This window comes from Oncorhynchus keta, chromosome 1, assembly GCF_023373465.1.
Source record: "Oncorhynchus keta strain PuntledgeMale-10-30-2019 chromosome 1, Oket_V2, whole genome shotgun sequence".
In the NCBI taxonomy this organism is placed as follows: Eukaryota; Metazoa; Chordata; class Actinopteri; order Salmoniformes; family Salmonidae; genus Oncorhynchus; species Oncorhynchus keta.
The window spans coordinates 77,222,945-77,246,909 of NC_068421.1; the positions used below are offsets into that span (position 1 = coordinate 77,222,945).

A 23,965-nucleotide genomic window follows, 5' to 3' on the forward strand; every position below is an offset into this window, starting at 1 on the left:
GGGCTATTTTACAAAGGAGAGTGATTGAGTGCTGCATCAGATGACCTGGCCTCCACAATCACCCCGACCTCAGACAAATTGAGATGGTTTGGGATGAGTTGGACCGTAGAATGAAGGGAAAAAAGCCAACAAGTGCTCAGCACATGTTGGAACTATGTTGGAGAAACATTCCATGTGAAGCTGGTTGAGAGAATGACAAGTGTGCAACGCTGTCATCAAGGAAAAGGTTGGTTACTTTAAACAACCTTTGTTTAACATTTAGATATATATACAGTGGGGAGAACAAGTATTTGATATACTGCCGATGCAGGTTTTCCTACTTACAAAGCATGTAGAGGTCTGTAATTGTTATAATAGGTACACTTCAACTGGGAGAGACGTAATCTAAAACAAAAATCCAGAAAATCAAAATGTATGATTTTTAAGTATCCCCAAAGAATGATTTTTCCACCTCCATGCTTCAAGGTTGGGATGGTGTACTTGGGGTTGTACTCATCCTTCTTCTTCCTCCAAACACGGCGAGTGGAGTTTAGACCAAAAAGCTCTATTTTTGTCTCATCAGACCACATGACCTTCTCCCATTCCTCCTCTGGATCAGCCAGATGGTCATTGGAAAACTTCAGACGGGCCTGGACATGCGCTGGCTTGAGCAGGGGGACTTTACGTGCGCTGCAGGATTTTAATCCATGACGGCGTAGTGTGTTAATGGTTTTCTTTGAGACTGTGGTCCCAGCTCTCTTCAGGTCATTGAGCAGGTCCTGCTGTGTAGTTCTGGGCTGATCCCTCACCTTCCTCATGATCATTGATGCCCCACGAGGTGAGATCTTGCATTGAGCCCCAGACCGAGGGTGATTGACCGTCATCTTGAACTTCTTCCATTTTCTAATAATTGCGCCAACAGTTGTTGCCTGCTTGCCTATTGTCCTGTAGCTCATCCCAGCCTTGTGCAGGTCTACAATTTTATCCCTGATGTCCTTACACAGCTCCCTGGTCTTGGCCATTGTGGAGAGGTTGGAGTCTGTTTGATTGAGTGTGTGGACAGGTGTCTTTTATACAGGTAACGAGTTCCAACAGGTGCAGTTAATACAGGTAATGAGTGTAGAACAGGAGGTCTTCTTAAAGAAAAACTAACAGGTCTGTGAGAGCAGGAATTCTTACTGGTTGGTAGGTGATCAAATACTTATGTCATGCAATAAAATGCAAATGAATTACTTAAAAATCATACAATGTGATTTTCTGGATTTTTGTTTTAGATTCTGTCTCTCACAGTTGAAGTGTACCTATGATAAAAATGACATACCTCTACATGCTTTGTATGTAGGAAAACCTGCAAAATCGGCAGTGTATCAAATACTTGTTCTCCCCACTGTATACACACAGTTATTTAGCATCTTTAAATATGTGACTGGGGAGCAATGCTTGGAGGTGAAATTTGTGTGTGTGTCAGTCTTACCCTCTGCCAGGCGGCGTTCGTGGCCGAAGTAGACCCTGGTAGCAGAGCTGTTGATGCAGGGTAGGGGTAGCTGGGGTAGTGCCACCTCACACACCCCTGGCACATTCTGGAGGAACAGGTAGAGTAAGGACATACTGTTAACAAACACTGAAGCTGAACATCACACACACACACTAAAATATAGCCTGTGCAAGACTCACTAACGGACTCTGCATGCTGAGTTATAATAATCAGACTTAAAATTGGGTTCAGCTCACACACACACAGCTTCCTCACTGGTGGAGGGTAAGAACACACGCGCACACAAGCACTTCTGACTCATCCAGACCAAGCTCAGCACATTTCCGATTCCTAAAAGCACACACTATAATTCTACTAGAAGTAACTTATTTTAATAACCAAACTCTTAAATGACATTGAGATTCTGGGGCTGACGCATAGGCTTAAAGTTCTTTGTATTAATCAGAGAGCAGTACTAATATAACAGGTTTGTGAAGGACAAGTTCTGTAGTGTGTGTGTGTGTGTGTGTGTCCACATACTTGAGATGAATTGTCAGATTTCAGGTGAATGTTTCTTCAGAAACAGTGGGACAGAGTGTGACTCTCTAAGGAAGGCTCCCTGAGGTTGTATTGCGGTTATGTATAGGTTGTGTTGTCATCTTTTCATGTCTATGAGGAATGCTCCCTGCTAACAATGTGTTAAGGTTGTGATATGGTTGTATTAACATTGTGAGTGTTACCCTGTAGACATAGAGGTACTCCCGGAGGAAGGCTCCCTGCTGTGTGGCGGTCTGCTGGCTGTCGTTGGTGAGGATGTGTCTGAAGGCTAAGACAGCGTTCTCTGGTTGGCGCAGCGTAAAGGACTGGCGGCCGATAGTGAAGTTGATATGGTCCTCAGCCAGGGACCAGCCTTTACCCTTATACACCTGCATGGCCTGGCAGTAACACCGCAATGCATGACGCTTCTACAGCGAGTGAGAGAGAGGTGGCATGTGGGGGGACGAAGACAGGGAGGGGGAAATGGGAGAGAGGGATAGAGAGGGTGGGGAAGAGGGAACAAGGTACAGGTAGAGAGGGAGAGCAAGAAGATGGAACACAAAGAAAGAAAGAAAGAAAAGCAAAGCAGAAAATGACAGAACAGAGGGGGAAACGAGAGGGAAAGAGTACAATCAGTCAAAAGTTATAAATGGAATGCTCTAACGGTTCTAGAACTTCATTCACATCATGCTGCTCTGAACATAGAAGACAACAAGTCTTAAACCTCTCTGACCCAACTAGCTACCTGTAAATCGCCGGTCTATCTCAGATCACCTTGTTCTGTTCATCTGATGATCAAACGTTTTTTAAATTAGTAATAAATGTCAGCAAACATGAATAACCTAGTTCTGTTTTTAAAAGGCCTGGCTGTGGTTAACACACACGCACAACCACAGGTATGCACAAACAAATATGCACTTACCTGTCCTGCCTTGCTGAAGCGGTGTCCTGCCAGGATCATGTGGAAGGCAAACTTCCTAACCATGGGGTTTCGCATGTTAATGAAGCAGTGGGCTGCTTGCTCCAATAGGAGGGCAGAACACAGATCAGAATCCTGAGAGTGAGATTGAGACACACAGGTTAGCTAATACCATGGACATATCACACATACACATTAATTTAACCTTTATTTGTACAGAGAGACCTGTTCAAGACAGTGGCAGGCAGCAACATTGCAAAGGTTTCACACATAAATACCAGTGTAATTCGGAAGTTCACATCCACCTTTGCCAAATACATTTAAACTCAGTATTTCACATTTCCTGACATTTAATCCTAGCAAAAATTCCCTGTCTCAGGTCAGTTAGGATCACCACTTCATTTTAAGAATGTGAAATGTCAGAATAATTGTAGAGAGAATTATTTATTTCAGCTTTTATTTATTTTATCACATTCCCAGTGGGTCAGAAGTTTACATACACTCAATTAGTATTTGGCAGCATTGCCTTTAAATTGTTTAACTTGGGTCAAATGTGTCAGGTTTGTAGGCCTCCTTGCTCGCACACCCTTTTTCAGTTCAGCCAGACAGATTTTCTATAAGATTGGAGGTCAGGGCTTTGTGATGGCCACTCCAATACCTTGACTTGTTGTCCTTAAGCCATTTTGGCACAACTTTGGAAGTATGCTTGGGGTCATTGTCCATCTGGAAGACCCATTTGCGACCAAGCTTTAACTGATGTCTTGAGATGTTGCTTCAATATATCCACATAATTTTCTTCCTCATGATGTCATCAATTTTGTGAAGTGCACCCCCACAACATGATGCTGCCCCCCCGTACTTCACTGTTGGGATGGTGTTCTTCGGCTTTCAAGCCTCCACCTTTTTCCTACATAACGATGGCTATTATGGCCAAACAGTTATATTTTTGTTTCATCAGACCAGAGGACATTTCTCCCAAAAGTACCATCTTTGTCCCCATGTGCAGTTGCAAACCGTAATCTGCTTTTTTATGGCGGTTTTGGAGCAGTAGCTTCTTCCTTGCTGTGGATATAGATAATTTTGTACCTGTTTCCTCCAGCATCTTCACAAGGTCCTTTGCTGTTGTTCTGGGATTGATTTGCACTTTTCGCATCAAAGTATATTCAACTCGAGGAGACAGAACATGTCTCCTTCCTTTCCCTCTGAGGTCTTGGCTGATTTCTTTTGATTTTCCCATGATGTCAAGCAAAGAGTCACTGAGTTTGAAGGTAGGCCTTGAAATACATCCACAGGTACAACTCCAATTGACACAAATTATGTCAATTAGCCTATCAGAAGCTTCTCAAGCCATGACATTTTCTGGAATTTTCCATGCTGTTTAAGGGCACAGTCAACTTAATGTATGTACACTTCTGACCCACTGGAATTGTGATACAGTAAATAAGTTAAATAATCTGTCTTTAAACAATTGTTGGAAAAATTACTTGCGTCATTCAAAGTAGATGTCCTAAACGACTTGCCAAAACTATAGTTTGTTAACAAGAAAATTTGTGGAGTGGTTAAAAAATGAGTTAAGTGTGTGTAAACTTCCGACTTCAACTGTATATGATACACATAACATTCAATAATCTGACTTCCACAGAAATGCACAGAGCCAGAGGTCAATCTACAGAATAAAAACATAGAACCTGTGGTCCAAATGAGAAGTAGTGTGTTCTTCTCACCTCACTGGTCATCTTGATGAGGAGGGTAGCAGCATCAGAGTACTTGGCCTGACTCTTCAGTACCTCAGCACTGAACAGAGCACAACGCTCAGCTAGGACCTTGTTCCTGTGGGGTGGGACATTTATAAAACATTCATACACACTACCACAGGAGTTGGAGAGCCAGTGCATTGTAGTTGTCTGTTTTGTGACTTGTATGCGGCTGTTGAGCTATGAGGCTGGGTATTTTAGCTTCCTGGATATTGTTAATCAATGTGTGTTTTTGTGACAACACATGCAGCTGTGTGTGTCAATGCCGTACTTGCACACATCTCTGTAGGTCTGAATTGCCGTGTCCATATAGTGTGCTGGATACGGCCGTGGAGCCCCACCTTGGAGAAACGCAGACACTGCTGCCATCTCCTACAGACAGACCGACAGAGAGCGAGAGAGAAAGAGAGATAACGAGAAAGAGGGTGCAGCAATATGAGAGGAGAATGACAACCATTTAAAATATATCCACTTCTCATATATTCAAATAACAATTAGTGTTGAGTGTCATAAGTGGTAATATGGTGGGTGTGTGGAGGATGGGAATGGACACGTCACAGCTCCAGACCACATCAGACTGTCAAAAATATTCTGGCTATTAGAGTCTCAAACACACGCACCTGTACGAGTTTCAAACACAAACAGGTCTGCTGTTAATATTCCCGTGACCCAGATAGCCATGAGAAGTGGCCGCATCGTTAACACAGGGGAATGCTAGGACAAACTTCACATTGCCTCTTTTACTAGTCTACTGTGGTAGATACCGCACTGCTCAGGACTCTGTTGACGTCATTCTGAGGTGCAGGAAAGATTGGTGTGTGCTCAGCCTCAGTATTGTACTGCATGTGCTACTGCTACTAAGCACTAACTTTCTGGCACCTGAACCTTTGCTCCTGCTGTGTCCTTTCTACAAGACTGTTCATTACCTTCATGACAATGTACTGTGTGCGTGTGCGTGTGTGTGTGTGTGTGTGTGTGTGAGCATGTACAGTATTCACTTGTGTTTATCGATGTAGGTTCACTGAGTATTGTGGCAAAAGAATCAGAATTAGCTCAGTAATATAGATTATTAAGATGTCTTATCTGCATAATATGCTTATTTGATTGAACTGTTGAACTCTTGTTATTAGAATGTATCCCTTTGGACTCTGGTGTTAGCAGTTGCACTTCCGTCCTCATATGGGCCTCAGTCATCTGGGGCCCAGAGAGGGGAGAAGTCAGGCTTGTCTATCACATGTCCCTTTTTGCTATGCAGAATATCAGAAAGAGGACAGACTGGAAAATTGTCGTCATATGTGAATGTGTCTTTACCTATTTTAAACCATGTGATTAAATGGGGAACCAATTACTTGTCTCCAGAATGTCTGTGCACCAGTCACTCCATCCTTTGGACTTGGGGGAGATCAGGTGTTGCACCTATCTTGGGATAGTGTATGACCCAGAGGCTCACTCCCCTCAGGACTTTACAATTGATTTATGCCATAGAATGAGTTGGTGTTTCTGTACTGTGAAGGACCAGGGACGAGATCTTCGGGGGCTAACTCTGTAGAATAAGAAAGGTCTTCATAACAAATGCCATCTGGCTGGGGGATACTGCTTTCTCATATATCAAGTTTCACCTTGTGACCCATTCCATACATTCTGTTGTTTATCATGTAGACTAAGAAGGTGCATCTTTGCTATAAAATATATTTTACATTCTTTGTATGTCAGAGCTGCTCGCTGTTGAGTCAACCAGCCTCATTATTGCAGAGCAATTACTATATGCCGCATTATAAATAAGTTGTGAATAAATTAATATCCTGATCAGTGATTGACCTTGTCTCTCCTTCTTATTGATTAGAATTTCCACAACAGTGTGTGTGTGTGTGTGTGTGCCACATCTCTTTCCCTTTCATCTCAGCCCTTTCTGTGTGTGTGTTCTCACCAGCGCTCCAGCGGCATAGAGCATGGCCTGGTCAGATAAGAAGTCCTTCTTGGCCGTGTGGTAGCAGCTGTAGGCCAGCTCATAGTGCTGAACCAGGAAACACAGGTCAGCCATCTTCCTGATTTGCAGCTCAGGGGCTTCTGGATGATAGCTGATGACATCACACAGGGCAGAGGTCAGAGGTCATATACTCAGCTGAGGTATAGGTGGAGGCGTTAGAAAACACCATCCAAAGTCAGACTCAAATGACACCCTATTCTCCTATTGACAGCAATACATTTGACCAGGGCCAACAAAGCTCTGGTCAAAAGTAGTGCACTGTAGTGAATAGGGTGCCATTTGGGACACATCCAAACTGTGCAGTGCATTCGGTAAGAATTCAGACCCCCTAACTTTTTTCACGTTGTTACATTACAGCCTTATTCTAAAATTGATTAAATAAACAAAATCCTCAATCTACACACAAAACCCCATAATGACAAGTGAAAAAAAGTTTGATCATTTTTGCAAATTTATTAGAAATAAAAACAATCTTATTTACATAATTATTCAGACCCATTGCTATGAGACTCGAAATTGAGCTCTGTTTCCATTGATCATCCTTGAGATGTTTCTACAACTTAAATGGAGTCCATCTGTGGTAAATTCAATTGATTCTACAAAAGCTAAAGAACATATGCACATTCAGGTACTTTCTGCAGGTGCTGGAGTTGTCAGCCAAATCTGGTTGCTTGTCATTGTACAAGCTGGACAACCTATTAGTTCTCTGAGACACATTGGAATAGAAATGGTCAAGATGTCACACAGGGGAAGGGACATTGAGAGGAAACTTCAAGTAAATAAATATCACCTGGGAGCATGAGCAGTAGTGTGCTGCGTTTTAAATTAAATTGATTGGAAATCATTTGGAAAGGCAGGCAGCAGTCAATATAAAGGTCCCACAGTTGACAGTGCATATCAGAACAAAAACCAAGCCATGAGGTCGAAGGAATTGTCCAAAGAGCTCAGAGACAGGATTAGGTCAAGGCACAGATCTGGGGAAGGGTACCAAAAAATGTCTGCATCATTGAACGTACCCAATAACACAGTGGCCTCCATCATTCTTAAATGGAAGAAGTTTGGAACCACCAAGACTCTTCATAGAGCTGTCTGCCTGGCCAAACTGAGCAATCGGGGGAGAAGGGAATTGGTCAGGGAGGTGACCAAAAACCCGATGGTCACTTTGACAGAGCTCCAGAATTCCTCTGTGGAGATGGGAGAACCTTCGAGAAAAACAACCATCTCTGCAGCACTCCACCTATCAGGACTTTATGGTATAGTGGCCAGATGGAAACCACTACTCAGTAAAAAAGGCACGACAGTCCGCTTCGAGTTTGCTAAAAGGAACCTAAAGGACTCTCAGAACATGAGAAACAAGGTTCTCTGGTCTGATCAAAACCTAAATTTAACTCTTTGGCCTGAATGCTAAGCGTCACGTCTGGAGGAAACCTGGCACCATCCCTACGGTAAAGCAGTGTGGTGGCAGCATCATGCTGTGGGGATGTTTTTCAGCAGCAAGGACTAGGAGACTAGTCAGAATGGAGGGAAAGATGAATGGATAAAAGTACAGAGAGATCCTTGATGAAAACCTGCTTCAGAGCAGGTTTTCATCAAGGACCTTAGACTGGGGCGAATGTTCACCTTCAAAAAGGACAACAACCCCAAGCACACAGCCAATACAATGGCTTCGGGACTTGTCTCAATGTCCTTGACTGGCCCAGAGGATCTGCAGAGAAGAATGGGAATAACTCCTCAAATACAGGTGTGCCAAGCTTGTAGCATCATACCCAAGAAGATTTGAGGCCGAATCGCTGCCAAAGGTGCTTCAACAAAGTACTGAGTAAAGGGTCTGAATACTTACAGAACCAATCAAAAGATGACAACTACCCATTCAAGGGTTTTTATTTTTACTATTTTCTACATTGTAGAATAACAGTGAAGACATCAAAACTATGAAATAACACATATGGAATCATGTAGTAAAAAAAGTTATACAAATCAGAATATATTTTCAATTTGAGATTCTTCAAGATTCTACAAGTAACCATTCTTTGCCTTGACAGCTTTGCATTCTCTCAACCAGCTTCATGAGGTATTCACCTGGAAAACTTTTCCAACAGTCTTGAAGGAGTTTCCACATATGCTTGTTGGCTGCTTTTCCTTCATTCGCGGTCCAACTCATCCCAAACCATGTCAATTGGGTTGAGGTTGGGTGATTGTAGAGGCCAGGACATCTGATGCAGCACTCCATCAATCTCCTTCTTGGAGAAATAGCCCTTACACAGCCTGGAGGTGTGTTTTGGGTCAATGTCCTGTTGAAAAACAAAATGATTGTCCCACTAAGCGCAAACCAGATGGGATGGCGGATCGCTGCAGAATAATGTGATATCCATGCTGGTTCAGTGTGCCTTGAATTCTAAATAAATCACAGACAGTTTCAACTGCAAAGCACCCCCACACCATCACACATCCTCCTCCATGCTTCACAGTGGGAACCACACACGCAGAGATCATCCATTAACCTACACTGTGTCTCACAAAGACACGGCGGTTGGAACCAAAAATCTCAAATTTGGACTCATCAGACCAAAAGGACAGATTTCCTCTGGTCTAATGTCCATTGCTCGTGTTTCTTGGCCCAAACAAGTCTCTTCCCTTTCCTTTCTTATTGGTGTCCTTTAGTAGTGGTTTCTTTGCAGCAATTCAACCATGAAGGCCTGATTCATGCTGTTCCCTCTGAACAGTTGATGTTGAGATATGTCTGTTACTTGAACTCTATGAGGTGCAATATGACGTGCAGATAATTGGTAATTGCTGAGACTGGTAACTCTAATGAACTTATCCTCTGCAGCAGAGTTAACTCTGGGTCTTCCTTTCCTGTGGCGGTCCTCATGAGAGCCAGTTTCATCTTAGCACTTGAAGAAACTCCTTGAAATTACCTTCATGTATTAAAGTCATGGACTGTCATTTCTCTTTGCTTATTTCAGCTGTTCTTGCAAAAATATGGACTTGGTCTTTTACCAAATAGGGCTATCTTCTGTATGCCACCCCTACCTTGTCACAACACAACTGATTGGCTCAAACGGATTAAGAAGAAAATAAATTCCACAAATTAACTTTTAAAACCTCTTAGTCCGCCCCATCCCGCATGCGGGATCGTGACTACAGCCTCAAGCTCATTACCATAACGCAACATTAGCGATTTCTAAAAATTGCAAATGAAATGAAATAAATATGCCTGCCCTCAAGCTTATCCTTTTCTTAACAATCCTGTCGTCTCAGATTTTCAAAATATGCTTTAGAACCAGAGAAAATCAATAATTTGTGTAAGAGTGGAGATAGCTAGCTTAGCATTTAGCGTTAGCATTTAGCACGCAACATATTCACAAAAACCAGCAAAGGGATCAAATAAAATAATTTACCTTTGAAGAACTTCAGATGTTTCAATGAGGAGACTCTCAGTTACATAGCAGATGTCCAGTTTTTCCTGAAAGATGCTTGTGTAGGACACAACGTTCCGTTTTGTTACTATGCATTTGGCTACCGAAACTAACCGAAAATTCAGTCACCTAAACGTCGAACTTTTTTCAGAATTAACTCCATAATATCGACTGAAACATGGAAAACGTTGTTTGAATCAATCCTCAAGGTGTTTTGTCATATATCTCTTCATTGAAATGCCGTCCCTGGAAGCGTGCATTCTTCTCTGATTCGGATGGAAAAATACTGGTAGCTGACTTTTGCGCACCAATTTCCACGCAGACACCGTGCGGGACACTTGGTAATTGTAGTCTCTTATGGTCAATCTTCCAATGATATGCCTACAAATACGTCACAATGCTGCAGACACCTGGGGGAAACGATAGGAAGTGTCCGTTCATTCCTGTCGCATTCACAGCCATATAAGGCGATCATGGAAAACGTGCCTCCAGAAATCCTGTTGATTTCCTGGTCGCTCAAACATCTTGGTTTTGCCTGTAGATTTTGTTCTATGGCACTCACAGTGAAAATCTTTGCAGTTCTGGAAACGTCAGAGTGTCTTCTTTCCAAAACTATCAATTCCAAGCATAGTCGAGCATCTTTTCGTGACAAAATATTGCGCTAAAAACGGGCACGTCTTTTTATCCAAAAATGAAATACTGCCCCTATAGGACTAACAGGCACATCTGTTAATTGAGATGCATTCCAGGTGACTACCTCATGAAGCTGGTTGAGAGAATGCCAAGAGCGTGCAAAGTTGTTATCAAGGCAGAGGGTGGCTACTTTGAAGAATCTCAAATATAAAATATGTTTTGATTTGGTAACATTTTCTGGTTGCTGCATGTGTGTTATTTCATAGTTTTTGATGTCTTCACTATTATTCTACAATGTAAAAATTGGTCAAAAATAAAGAAACCCTGGAATGAGTAGATGTCCAAACTTTTGACTGGTACTGCATGTAAAGTGATATTTCAGTGTTTTGGCTTTGTCATTATGGAGTATTATGTGTAGATTGATGAGGGGAAAAAATCAATTTAATCAATTTTAGAAGTCAAACTTAATAAAATGTGGAAAAAGTCAAGGGGTCTGAATACTTTCCGAATTCACTGTACATATACACTATCTTGGGTGAAAGCCTAAAGCTAATCTTTGACTACTCTCTCTATCCTCATATTCTGCACCTCTGATTGGACACATGGACAGTTTAACTCAGTAAATGTGTGATTGTGTTCATACCGTATGTACCAGACATACAGCCAGCAGCATACCACCCTGCTGGCTTGCTTCTGAAGCTAAGCAGGGTTGGTCCTGGATGAGAGACCAGATGCTGCTGGAAGTGGTGTTGGAGGGGAGGAGGAGGCACCCTTTCCTCTGGTCAAAAACAAAATCCAATGCCCCAGGGCAGTGATTGGGGACATTGCCCTGTGTCGGGTGCCTTCTTTCAGATGGGACATTAAACGGGTGTCCTGACCTTCTGTGGTCACTAAAGATCCCATGGCACTTATTGTCGGGGTGTTAACCCTGGTATCCTGGCTAATTTCCAAAATCTGGCCCATAATACCATCATGGCCACCCAATCATCCCCAGCTTACAATTGGCTCATTCATCCCCTCTCCCCTGTAACTATTCCCCACTCCATTGCTGGAAATGAGAATGTGTTCAGTCAACTAACCTGGTGGTTGTGTTCATACCGTATGTACAAGACATAGTGTTTACCGGAAGTGCTACCTTGTCCCGGACATGCTATTTTCGACTCTCTCTACCGCACCTGCTGTCTCTAACTCTGAATGCTCGGCTATGAAAAGCCTACTGACATTTACTCCTGAGATGCACCCTCTTCAACCACTGTGATTATAATTATTTGACCCTGCTGGTCATCTTTGTACATTTGAACATCTTAGCCATGTTCTGTTATAATCTCCAACCGGTACAGCCAGAAGAGGACTGGCTACCCCTCAGAGCCTGGTTCCCCTAAAGGTTTCTGCCTTTCTAGTGAACTTTTCCTAGCCACCGTACTTCTACATCTGCATTGCTTGCTGTTTGGGGTTTTAGGGTGGGTTTATGTATAGCACTTTGTGACATTGGCTGATGTAAAAAGGGCTCTATAAATACATTTGATTGATTGTGGAATCCGAGGTGTAATCTGTTAATGAGAGAAACTTGCCATCTTTCAAAGCACTGGTCAGTGAGAAATGTGATAGTAAGTACCAAGACCACAGCTTACTGGATAACCTCCTTGCTACTAGATCAGAGACGGGCAAAAAACAATTGTGGGGGAAACAAAAAATCTAAACTCATCACGAAGGGCCACTATGACTCGCGGGTCTGCAAACCCACATCCATACAGCGCTGGCCGGCACTAGCCTTTTGGGCCCCCCTGACATAAGAGAAACTGCTGATGCATAACCAAATTTCCAAGTTGCACACTGTGTATTCTACCTCTCAACAGTAAATTAAGACACCGATTGAGTTCCTCAAAGAAAACAAGACCCGCTTGCCACCAGTAGCCCTGCCCATCTATGATGCAGATTACACTTATTATTATTTTATTTTTTTTACCTTTATTTAACTAGGCAAGTCAGTTCAGAACAAATTCTTATTTACAATGATGGCCTACCAAAAGGCTGGGAGATGGGATAATAAAAAATATAAAAAAATATGTCAACACACATCACGACAAGAGACACCACAACAAGAGAGACCTAAGACAACATAGCAAGGCAGCAACACAGCACAAAAGATGGTACAAACATTATTGGACACGGACAACAGCACAAAGGCAGGAAGATAGAGACAACAATACATCACGCGAAGCAGCCACAACTGTCAGTAAGAGTGTCCATGATTGAGTCTTTGAATGAAGAGATGGAGATAAAACGGTCCAGTTTGAGTGTTTTTTTGCAGTTCGTTCCAGTCGCAAGCTGCAGCGAACTGAAAAGAGGAGAGACCCAGGGATGTGTGTGCGTTGAGGACCCTTAACCAAAAGTGAACAGCAGAACAGGTGTTGTATGTGGACGATGAGGACTGGAGTAGGTATCTCAGAGGGAGAGGAGGAAGGGGACAGAAGAGGAGAAGGAGGGTGATGAACTTACAGAAGGCCGGAAGTGTTCTTCAGCTCAGCGATACTCTTCTCTGGAACTTTCCCTCCTCCAAACAACTTCTTAGTGACTGAGAACAGAGAGCGACTCAAGCCTTTCCTGGAGACCAGCTACAGGCGGAGGGGAAGGAGGGAGAGAGAGGGAATGAGATTAGATCATTAGAATGCCTAAGGCCATATAATAGATTGTGTCCATCTATCATTAAATCAGTCCTTCCGGGATTTCACTGCTATTTTTGTGTCAATACACCCTGACCGATTAATCAATACACCAACTGACAGGAAGTACATACGCTTAGATATGGCAATAGTCAGTCGACAGTTACCAAAAATATGACAATACAAGAAAACACAGTGGTAAACTGTGGTAGCTGAGAGGTCTCGTGGTCATCTGTGTGTGTGTGTGTGTGTGTGTGTGTGTGTGTGTGTGTGTGTGTGTGTGTGTGTGTGTGTGTGTCTACCTGGTCATTGAGCTGTCTGATGTTCTTCTCTATGTGAGGTAGTAGTCCCCTGAAGGTAAATTCCTGGATGAATAGTCTTAGGCGGTTGTGGTCGTTCAGCGTAAGACATGCCCCATGGCTGGTGCCCGCCGCCACTCCTGTGTAGACTGGCGTAGTCTTGGTTTCCATGGCGACGGCCCTGAGGGAGTCCAGGCTACCGGGCATGTCAATGGCAGTCTCCAGCTGGAGAGGGTGGGTGTTGTCCAGACTGTTTACAAAGACTCCGTCTGATAAACAAAACATTGTCAACAACACACAGTGTCAACAATGTAACGGTGTGTGTCCACACCTTGGGAGATTCCGTCTGGATAAAGAAAGTATTGTCAAGAACCTAGGCACACTTCAAATGAGGGTGTGTGTCCAGACTTCATGGAAACTACATCTGAATAAACAATACATTGTCAACTCAGGCATTCTTCAGATGGATTAGTAATGAGCATATAGTTTCTCCATCTGGGTTAAATAATTCAACTCAACTACAGCAGTGTCTTTCTTGATCCTTCATCAATCTTTCATTAAGGGGGCCTGGCGCTGAGACACATGGAGGTGGGGAAGAAGTGTGTGTGTGTATACATACATACATACATACATACATACATACATACATACATACATACATACATACATACATACATACATACATACATACATACATACATACATACATACATACATACATACATACATACATACATACATACATACATACATACATACATACATACATATGTATATACATACATATGTATATACATACATATGTATGTATATACATATACATATACATATATACATACATATATGTATATACATATGTATGTATATACATATGTATGTATATACATATATACACATATATATATATATATATATATATACATATATACACATATATATATATATATATACATATATACACATATATATATATATATATACATATATACATATATATATATATGTATGTATATATATATACATACATATATATATGTACGTATATACATGTATATATACATATATACATATATATATATATATATATATATATATATATATATACATATATACATATATATATATATGTATATATATATATATACATACATATATATATGTACGTATATACATATATACATATATATATATATATATATATATGTATATATATATATACACGTATATATATATATACATACATATATATATGTACGTATATACGTATATATATATATATATATACGTATATATATATATACACATATACACACACACACATACATATACACACACACACACACTGCTCAAAAAAATAAAGGGAACACTTAAACACAATGTAACTTCAAGTCAATCACACTTCTGTGTGATCAAACTGTCCACTTACGAAGCAACACTGATTGACAATAAATTTAGCATGCTGTTGTACAAATGGAATAGACAACAGGTGGAAATTATAAGCAATTAGCAAGACACCCCCAATAAAGGAGTGGTTCTGCAGGTGGTGACCACAGACCACTTCTCAGTTTCTATGCTTCCTGGCTGATGTTTTGGTCACTTTTGAATGCTGGCGGTGCTTTCACTCTAGTGGTAGCATGAGACGGAGTCTACAACCCACACAAGTGGCTCAGGTAGTGCAGCTCATCCAGGATGGCACATCCATGCGAGCTGTGGCAAGAAGGTTTACTGTGTCTGTCAGCGTAGTGTCCAGAGCATGGAGGCGCTACCAGGACACAGGCCAGTACATCAGGAGACGTGGAGGAGGCCGTAGGAGGGCAACAACCCAGCAGCAGGACCACTACCTCCGACTTTGTACAAGGAGGAGCAGGAGGAGCACTGCCAGAGCCCTGCAAAATGACCTCCAGCAGACCACAAATGTGCATGTGTCTGCTCAAACGGTCAGAAACAGACTCCATGAGGGTGGTATGAGGGCCCGACATCCACAGGTGGGGGTTGTGCTTACAGCCCATCACCGTGCAGGACGTTTGGCATTTGCCAGAGAACACCAAGATTGGCAAATTCGCCACTGGCACCCTGTGCTTTTCACAGATGAAAGCAGGTTCACACTGAGCACGTGACAGACGTGACAGAGTCTGGGGATGCCGTGGAGAATGTTCTGCTGCCTGCAACATCCTCCAGCATGACCGGTTTGGCGGTGGGTCAGTCATGGTGTGGGGTGGCATTTCTTTGGGGGGCCGCATAGCCCTCCATGTGCTCGCCAGAGGTAGCCTGACTGCCATTAGGCACCGAGATGAGATCCTAAGACACCTTGTGAGACCATATGCTGGTGCGGTTGGCCCTGGGTTCCTCCTAATGCAAGACAATGCTAGACCTCATGTGGCTAGAGTGTGTCAGCAGTTCCTGCAAGAGGAAGGCATTGATGCTATGGACTGGCCCGCCCGTTCCCCAGACCTGAATCCAATTGAGCACATCATGTCTCGCTCCATGCTTTAGTCCAGGTCTGGGAGGAGATCCCTCAGGAGACCATCCGCCACCTCATCAGGAGCATGCCCAGGCATTGTAGGGAGGTCACACACACTACTGAGCCTCATTCTGACTTGTTTTAAGGACATTACATCAAAGTTGGATCAGCCTGTAGTGTGGTTTTCCACTTTAATTTTGAGTGTGACTCCAAATCCAGACCTCCATGGGTTGATAAATTTGATTTCCATTGATAATTTGTGTGTGATTTTGTTGTCAGCACATTCAACTATGTAAAGAAAAAAGTATTTAATAAGAATATTTCATTCAGATCTAGGATATGTTATTTTAGTGTTCCCTTTATTTTTTGGAGCAGTGTATATACACACACACTGAGTTGTGTGTGTGTGTGTGTGTGTGTGTATGTATGTATGTATGTATGTATGTATGTGTGTGTGTGTGTGTGTGTGTGTGTGTGTGTGTGTGTGTGTGTGTGTATATATATATATATATTTACACACACAGTGGGGAGAACAAGTATTTGATACACTGCCGATTTTGCAGGTTTTCCTACTTACAAAGCATGTAGAGGTATGTAATTTTTATCATAGGTACACTTCATCTGTGAGAGACAGAATCTAAAACAAAAATCCAGAAAACCACATTGTATGATTTTTAAGTAATTAATTTGCATTTTATTGCATGACGTAAGTATTTCATCAACTACCAACCAGTAAGAATTCCGGCTCTCACAGACCTGTTAGTTTTTCTTTAAGGAGGAATGGGAGGAGGTCATGTGGTCTGATGAGACAAAAATAGAGCTTTTTGATCTAAACTCCACTCGCTGTGTTTGGAGGAAGAAGAAGGATGAGTACAACCCCAAGACACCATCCCAACCGTGAAGCATAGAGGTAGAAACATCTTTCTTTGGGGATGCTTTTCTGCAAAGGGGACAGGACGACTGCACCGTATTGAGGGGAGGATGGATGGGGCCATATATCGCGAGATCTTGACCAACAACCTCATTCCCTCAGTAAGAGCATTGAAGATGGGTCGTGGCTGGGTCTTCCAGCATGACAACGACCCGAAACACACAGCCTGGGCAACTAAGGAGTGGCTCCGTAAGAAGCATCTCAAGGTCCTGGAGTAGCCTAGTCAGTCTCCAGACCTGAACCCAATAGAAAATATTTGGAGGGAGCTGAACGTCCGTATTACCCAGCGACAGCCCCGAAACCTGAAGGATCTGGAGAAGGTCTGTATGGAGGAGTGGGACAAAATTCCCGCTGCAGTGTGTGCAAACCTGGTCAAGAACTACAGGAAACGTATGATCTCCGTAATTGCAAACAAAGGTTTCTGTACCAAATATTAAGTTCTGCTTTTCTGATGTATCAAATACTTATGTCATGCAATAAAATGCAAATTAATGACTTAATCATACAATGTGATTTTCGTTTTAGATTCCATCTCTCACAGTTGAAGTGTACCTATGATAAAAAATGACAGACCGCTACATGCTTTGTAAGTAGGAAAACCTGCAAAATCGGCAGTGTATAAAATACTTGTTCTCCCCACTGCGTGTGTGTGTGATATATATATAACTCTACAGCACTGAGAACCTCATCTCTGCAGCTCCTGCGAAATTTTGCTCTGTACTTTGCCTGGGTCTGCCGGGAATCACGATCCATCATTACCAAGTAGAGTAACACCAATCTAATTTCACTCTCTTTAACCCGCAGACTTCTCGGCTTAAACTCAATAAGATATTTCAGGAAACGTTGAACATCGGCCACGGGACATTTTTAATGTGGATGGGACTATACCACGGTCTTCAACTTGGCTACACCACCCAGAAACACGTTTGTAAGTATCCAGGGAACACAGTCCTTCATCGGCCTTGCCCTCTGACATACTTCGGAGGAATCCCCTTACTCTGGAAACACTACTGCCAGTCTTATCAACTCGTTTCAATTAAGGGTTTTTACCCAGATAAAAAAAAGTATATATTCAGTCAAAATTGCATTCCCCTCACCCTCAATGCTGGATGACTCAGCAAATTCATCCCTCTCGCTGTTTGTTGAAGTCTCCCCGACGCAGACTTGCTCCATCGGTTCCAAACGTAGTTCACTGGGCTGCCCTGATGTCTTGCGGTAGAATCCTGGCTAGATTTCTCCCATTCGATAGTCCCAAACTTAAGGGCATGGGCAGACATGAAATGTTTGTCTATCCGCACGACATTCTGCTTGGAACAGAGCCCATCACGTTTTGTCCTGGTATGCATAGCTTCTTTTTCCTGCCTTCCTGCACTTCCCTTTGTTTACTCCAACGGCCGCCAACGAAGTAACCCTAACTAGGCAAGTCAGTCAAGAACAAATTCTTATTTACAAAGACGGCCTAGGAACAGTGGGTTAACTGCCTTGTTTAGGGGCAGAACAACATTTTTACCTTGTCAGCTTGGAGATTCGATCTTGCAAGCTTTCGGTTATTTGTCCGACGCTCTAGCCACTAGGCTAACTGCCGCCCCAGGAGTGACTAATGATATGAAATCTTCAGCTCTTGAGTATTTCTAAGTGGTTAAGCTCACCATTCTCTGCTGAGTCATGTCCATCCATCTCTGGTGCTCCGTCCATCTCGGGTGCTCCTCCTATGTTGTTCTCTACAGCCGTGTTGTTCACCACTACAGGGGTTGGGGCTGGCTCCTCAGACTGATCCTAGAACAGCCAGGAGCAAACATGATAATATATGTGTCATGATCAATAGGCATGAAACTGAAGATAGTAGAACCTGACCGATATGGGATTTTTAGATCCAATACTGATACCGATGTTAGGGAGGCAATAGTCAACGTTTAACGATATTTCTGCCAAAATACAGTACCAGTCAAAAGTTGACACCTTCTCATTCCAGGGTTAATCTTTATTTTTACTATTTTCTACATTGTAGAATAATAGTGAAGACATCAAAACTATGAAATAACAAATGGAATCATGTAGTAGCCCTCCCCCAAAAAAATAATTAAATCAAAACATATTTTATATTCGAGATCTTTCAAAGTAGCCACCCTTTGCCTTGACAGCTTTGTACACTCTTGGCATTCTCTCAACCAACTTCATTAGGTCACCTGAATGCAATTCAATTTTTATTTTTTATTTTTTTTATTTCACCTTTATTTAACCAGGTAGGCTAGTTGAGAACAAGTTCTCATTTGCAACTGCGACCTGGCCAAGATAAAGCATAGCAGTGTGAACAGACAACAGAGTTACACATGGAGTAAACAATTAGCAAGTCAATAACACAGTAGAAAAAATGGGCAGTCTATATACAATGTGTGCAAAAGGCATGAGGAGGTAGGCGAATAATACAATTTTGCAGATTAACACTGGAGTGACAAATTATCAGATGGGCATGTACAGGTAGAGATATTGGTGTGCAAAAGAGCAGAAAAGTAAATAAATAACAGTATAAAAACAGTATGGGAATGAGGTAGGTGAAAAAGGGTGAGCTATTTACCTATAGACTATGTACAGCTGCAGCGATCGGTTAGCTGCTCGGATAGCTGATGTTTGAAGTTGGTGAGGGAGATAAAAGTCTCCAACTTCAGCGATTTTTGCAATTCGTTCCAGTCACAGGCAGCAGAGTACTGGAACGAAAGGCGGCCAAATGAGGTGTTGGCTTTAGTGAGATACACCTGCTGGAGCGCGTGCTACGGATGGGTGTTGCCATCGTGACCAGTGAACTGAGATAAGGCGGAGCTTTACCTAGCATGGACTTGTAAATGACCTGGAGCCAGTGGGTCTGGCGACGAATATGTAGTGAGGGCCAGCCGACTAGAGCATACAAGTCGCAGTGGTGGGTGGTATAAGGTGCTTTAGTGACAAAACGGATGGCACTGTGATAGACTGCATCCAGTTTGCTGAGTAGAGTGTTGGAAGCCATTTTGTAGATGACATCGCCGAAGTCGAGGATCGGTAGGATAGTCAGTTTTACTAGGGTAAGCTTGGCAGCGTGAGTGAAGGAGGCTTTGTTGCGGAATAGAAAGCCGACTCTGGATTTGATTTTTGATTGGAGATGTTTGATGTGAGTCTGGAAGGAGAGTTTGCAGTCTAGCCAGACACCTAGGTACTTATAGATGTCCACATATTCAAGGTTGGAACCATCCAGGGTGGTGATGCTAGTCGGGCATGCGGGTGCAGGCAGCGATCGGTTGAAAAGCATGCATTTGGTTTTACTCGCGTTTAAGAGCAGTTGGAGGCCACGGAAGGAGTGCTGTATGGCATTGAAGCTCGTTTGGAGGTTTGATAGCACAGTGTCCAATGACGGGCCGAAAGTATATAGAATGGTGTCGTCTGCGTAGAGGTGGATCAGGGAATCGCCCGCAGCAAGAGCAACATCATTGATATATACAGAGAAAAGAGTCGGCCCGAGAATTGAACCCTGTGGCACCCCCATAGAGACTGCCAGAGGACCGGTGTGCCTTGTTAAAAGTTCATTTGTGGAATTTATTTCCGTGGTAAACAGAAGATAAAACTATTTGGTAAAAGACCAAGTCCATATTACGGCAAAAATAGCTCAAATATGCCACATTTTCCAGATTGATTGACCTTCAAGAACTTTGAAAGTCTCTTAAAGCGCTGTCGCAAAAACAATCAAGCGCTATGGTGAAAATGGCTCTCACGAGGACCGCCACAGTAAAGAAAGACAGAGTAACCTCTGGAGAGGATAAGTTCAGAGTCACCAGCCAAAGAAAATGCAGCCCAAATAAATGCAGACACAACTCAACATTTACATTTACATTTAAGTCATTTAGCAGACGCTCTTATCCAGAGCGACTTACAAATTGGTGCATTCACCTTATCAACTGTTCAGAGGAGAATGCATGCATCAGGCCTTCATGGTCAAAATGCTGCAAAGACACCACTACTAAAGGACACCAATAATAATAAGAAACTTGTTTGGGACAAGAAACACGAGCAATGGACATTAGACCGGTGGAAATCTGTCCTTTGGTATGATGAGTTCAAATTAGAAATGTTTAGTTCCAACCGCAGTGCATTGTGAGATACAGAGTAGCTGAATGGATGATCTCATGTGTGGTTCCTTCCGTGAAGCAAGGAGGTGGTGTGATGGTGAATTGCTGGTAATATTGTCAGTGATTTATTTATAATTCAAGGAACACTTAACCAGCATTGCTACCACACCAGCGTTACGCCATCCTATCATTTGTTTTTCAACAGGGAAAATTACATAACACACCCCTCCAGGCTGTGTAAGGGCTATTTGACAAAGGAGAGTGATGGAGCGCTGCATCAGATGACCTGGCTTCCACAGTCACCGGACATCAACCCAATATCGATGGTTTGGGATGAGTTGGACCGCAGAGTGAAGGAAAAGCAGCCAAAAAGTGCTCAGCAGATGTGGGAACTCCTTCAAGACTGTTGGAAAAGCATTCCTTGTGAAGCTGGTAGAGAATGTCAAGAGTGTGCAAAGCTGTCATCAAGGCAAAGGGTGGCACTTTTTTTTTTTTTTACACTTTTTTGGTTACTACATGATTCCATGTGTGTTATTTCATAGTTTTGATGTCTTCAATATTATTCTACAATGTAGAAATATAAATAAAAACCCTGCAATGAGTCGGAGTCCACACTTTTGAATGGTACTGTATGTCTTTATTTTTGGTGTAATGAAAAAAAAGGCCTTTATCACAAATTGTGGTCCAAATGATTAACAGATAATATTTAGTTACTAAATTATAATTTAAAATGAACATTATTTAAGAATCATTTTCTGAATGCACTGTATATCCTCTATAAATATAAAACACTTGGTCAGTTTACCTTCTTAGGTAAACCTAAAGATTTGTATATCTATGGCACTGGATGAAAATGCGTAAGTGTTTGTACTGAAGCACCACAAGTATCCTAATACACGAGGGCTGAATGAATTGAACTTTGTTACAAAGTAAACCTTAAACTAAACTGTTCAATAAGAATGCAGTGAAACCCAATAAGATGCAGTTCATGATATCACCACTAGATGTTAGAATCAGCATTTGCAGTGAGTAGATTCACTACAGTGCTTTACAACAAGGTCATGTAAAGAGCTATTCATGGCAAACTCACAATGAGAGCTTGTTACGACAAGCATACACTAGGAGTTCATTACAAAACTGTTTTCTTACTGAAACCATGAAGTAAATTACAGTTATTCCATATAAAATATACTGGCTATATATTTCAACTGAAAATGGAATAAGAAAAAATTCAAAAAATAACCGCAAACGTATTTGTTCATTCCATATGTATATAATATCAGCGTAATATAGACCGACAAATATTTCTGTGAATGGCTGATAGCCGATAATTCAGTCAACCAATTTATTGGTCGGCTCAAGAAGAAAGTTCTCAGAAACTGAGTAAAATGGGAAGGTACTAACTGAACTTGTATAATAAGCTACACTCCTTTTCCAAGTGTCCTAATGAACCCGACAATGGTATGGTCAGTTATCTGCTACTGTACATTAGCAACTGACAATTAGATCAGTGGTCACCAACCTAGCGTCTTCTGGGTTAGGCCGGTAGGGAAATCCTTGTCTCATTGCGCACCAGTGACTCCTGTGGCGGGCAGGGCGCAGTGCGCGCTAACCAAGGTTGCCAGGTGCACGGTGTTTCCTCCGACACATTGGTGCGGCTGGCTTCCGGGTTGGGTGGCACTGTGTTAAGAAGCAGTGCGGCTTGGTTGGGTTGTGTATCGGAGGACGCATGACTTTCAACCTTCGTCTCTCCCGAGCTCGTACGAGTTATAGCGATGAGACAAGATCGTAGCTACTAAAAACAATTGGATACCATGAAATTGGGGAGAAGGGGTCAAATTAAAAAAAATATATATAATACAAATAAAACAGTACTGTAGCAATGAGGTTTGTGCACTAAGCTATAGGCCCAATACATCACCGCATACTGGCTTTACTTGAATTTACCTGCCAATGCATTGTTGTTTGGGACATTTTGTTAAAATTAAATTTCAAAATTTGAGGTAGGCTATATGATCACACCGGTAATAGATCCATTGTTGTATTACTTGTGAGGCACATCTGAGTAAGGATACATTTAAATAATTACATTTTTATTTTACTAGGCTATGGTGCCTGCATCTGATGGTCGGCCTCAGCGGAGGGAAAGAGCCGCAGACTGAGGGACCGTCTCTCAACATCCCTCCGCTTGCTCTCCTTTTCCTCCACTGACCAAAGGTACACAGTCTTCCAGCTTATGGTGAAACGAGTCACACCGCATTACTTCTGCCTCATGCACAAATTCATGTTGTTACGTCAATTTACAGAGAAAGTTAAATATTCCTTGATATTAATAACGAAAGCTACACTTTCCTACTCGTTCATTACTGCTGCACTGCTTGTTGTAGCACTGAGTGGAAATAGGAAGAACATGCATTTTATGGGTTATAAAAGTGTTGAATACAAAGTGTTGACCGTGCAGAGTAAGAAATTAAACATGAACTCACTCAAAAACAGCAGCTCTGCTGTATTCGTTAACAGTCTCTCTCTAGTCATGGTTGTAAACGTTTTGAAATCTCACGGTATCAATTTTGCCGTAGTTTTCTTTTATGCCTGCTACGTTACTGCAGACTCGGTTATCTGAGCAATCTGATTGGCCAGCGGAGGCATAGTGGACTGGATTTCCTCTCCAAGTCCACCAAAAAGGCAGAGTTTCTACCTTCAGACAGGTACAGTTCGCCTACCCGGTACAGTTTGACTACACGGCGCAGGGCAGCGAAATTAGCTGCACCTTCCACCAACAACCAGAGACTAATAAAAAAAAAATATGAACACA

The 23,965-nt window shown here is 42.2% G+C and overlaps 1 protein-coding gene across 2 annotated transcripts in view; it reads right to left on the bottom strand.

The window, feature by feature from the left end:
- LOC118384384 (trafficking protein particle complex subunit 8) overlaps positions 1-23,965 on the bottom strand; it is an 80,147-nt gene that overhangs the window by 37,952 nt on the left and 18,230 nt on the right. For both annotated transcript variants that reach the window (XM_052461379.1, XM_052461374.1), the window contains exons 7-15: positions 18,706-18,832; positions 13,668-13,933; positions 13,202-13,317; positions 6,591-6,741; positions 4,935-5,035; positions 4,634-4,739; positions 2,913-3,044; positions 2,194-2,418; positions 1,454-1,559 (exon numbers count right to left, since the gene is read on the bottom strand). In XM_052461379.1, coding sequence (XP_052317339.1) covers positions 1,454-1,559; positions 2,194-2,418; positions 2,913-3,044; positions 4,634-4,739; positions 4,935-5,035; positions 6,591-6,741; positions 13,202-13,317; positions 13,668-13,933; positions 18,706-18,832 — 1,330 coding nt within the window. The remainder of the gene's footprint in view (positions 1-1,453; positions 1,560-2,193; positions 2,419-2,912; positions 3,045-4,633; positions 4,740-4,934; positions 5,036-6,590; positions 6,742-13,201; positions 13,318-13,667; positions 13,934-18,705; positions 18,833-23,965) is intronic.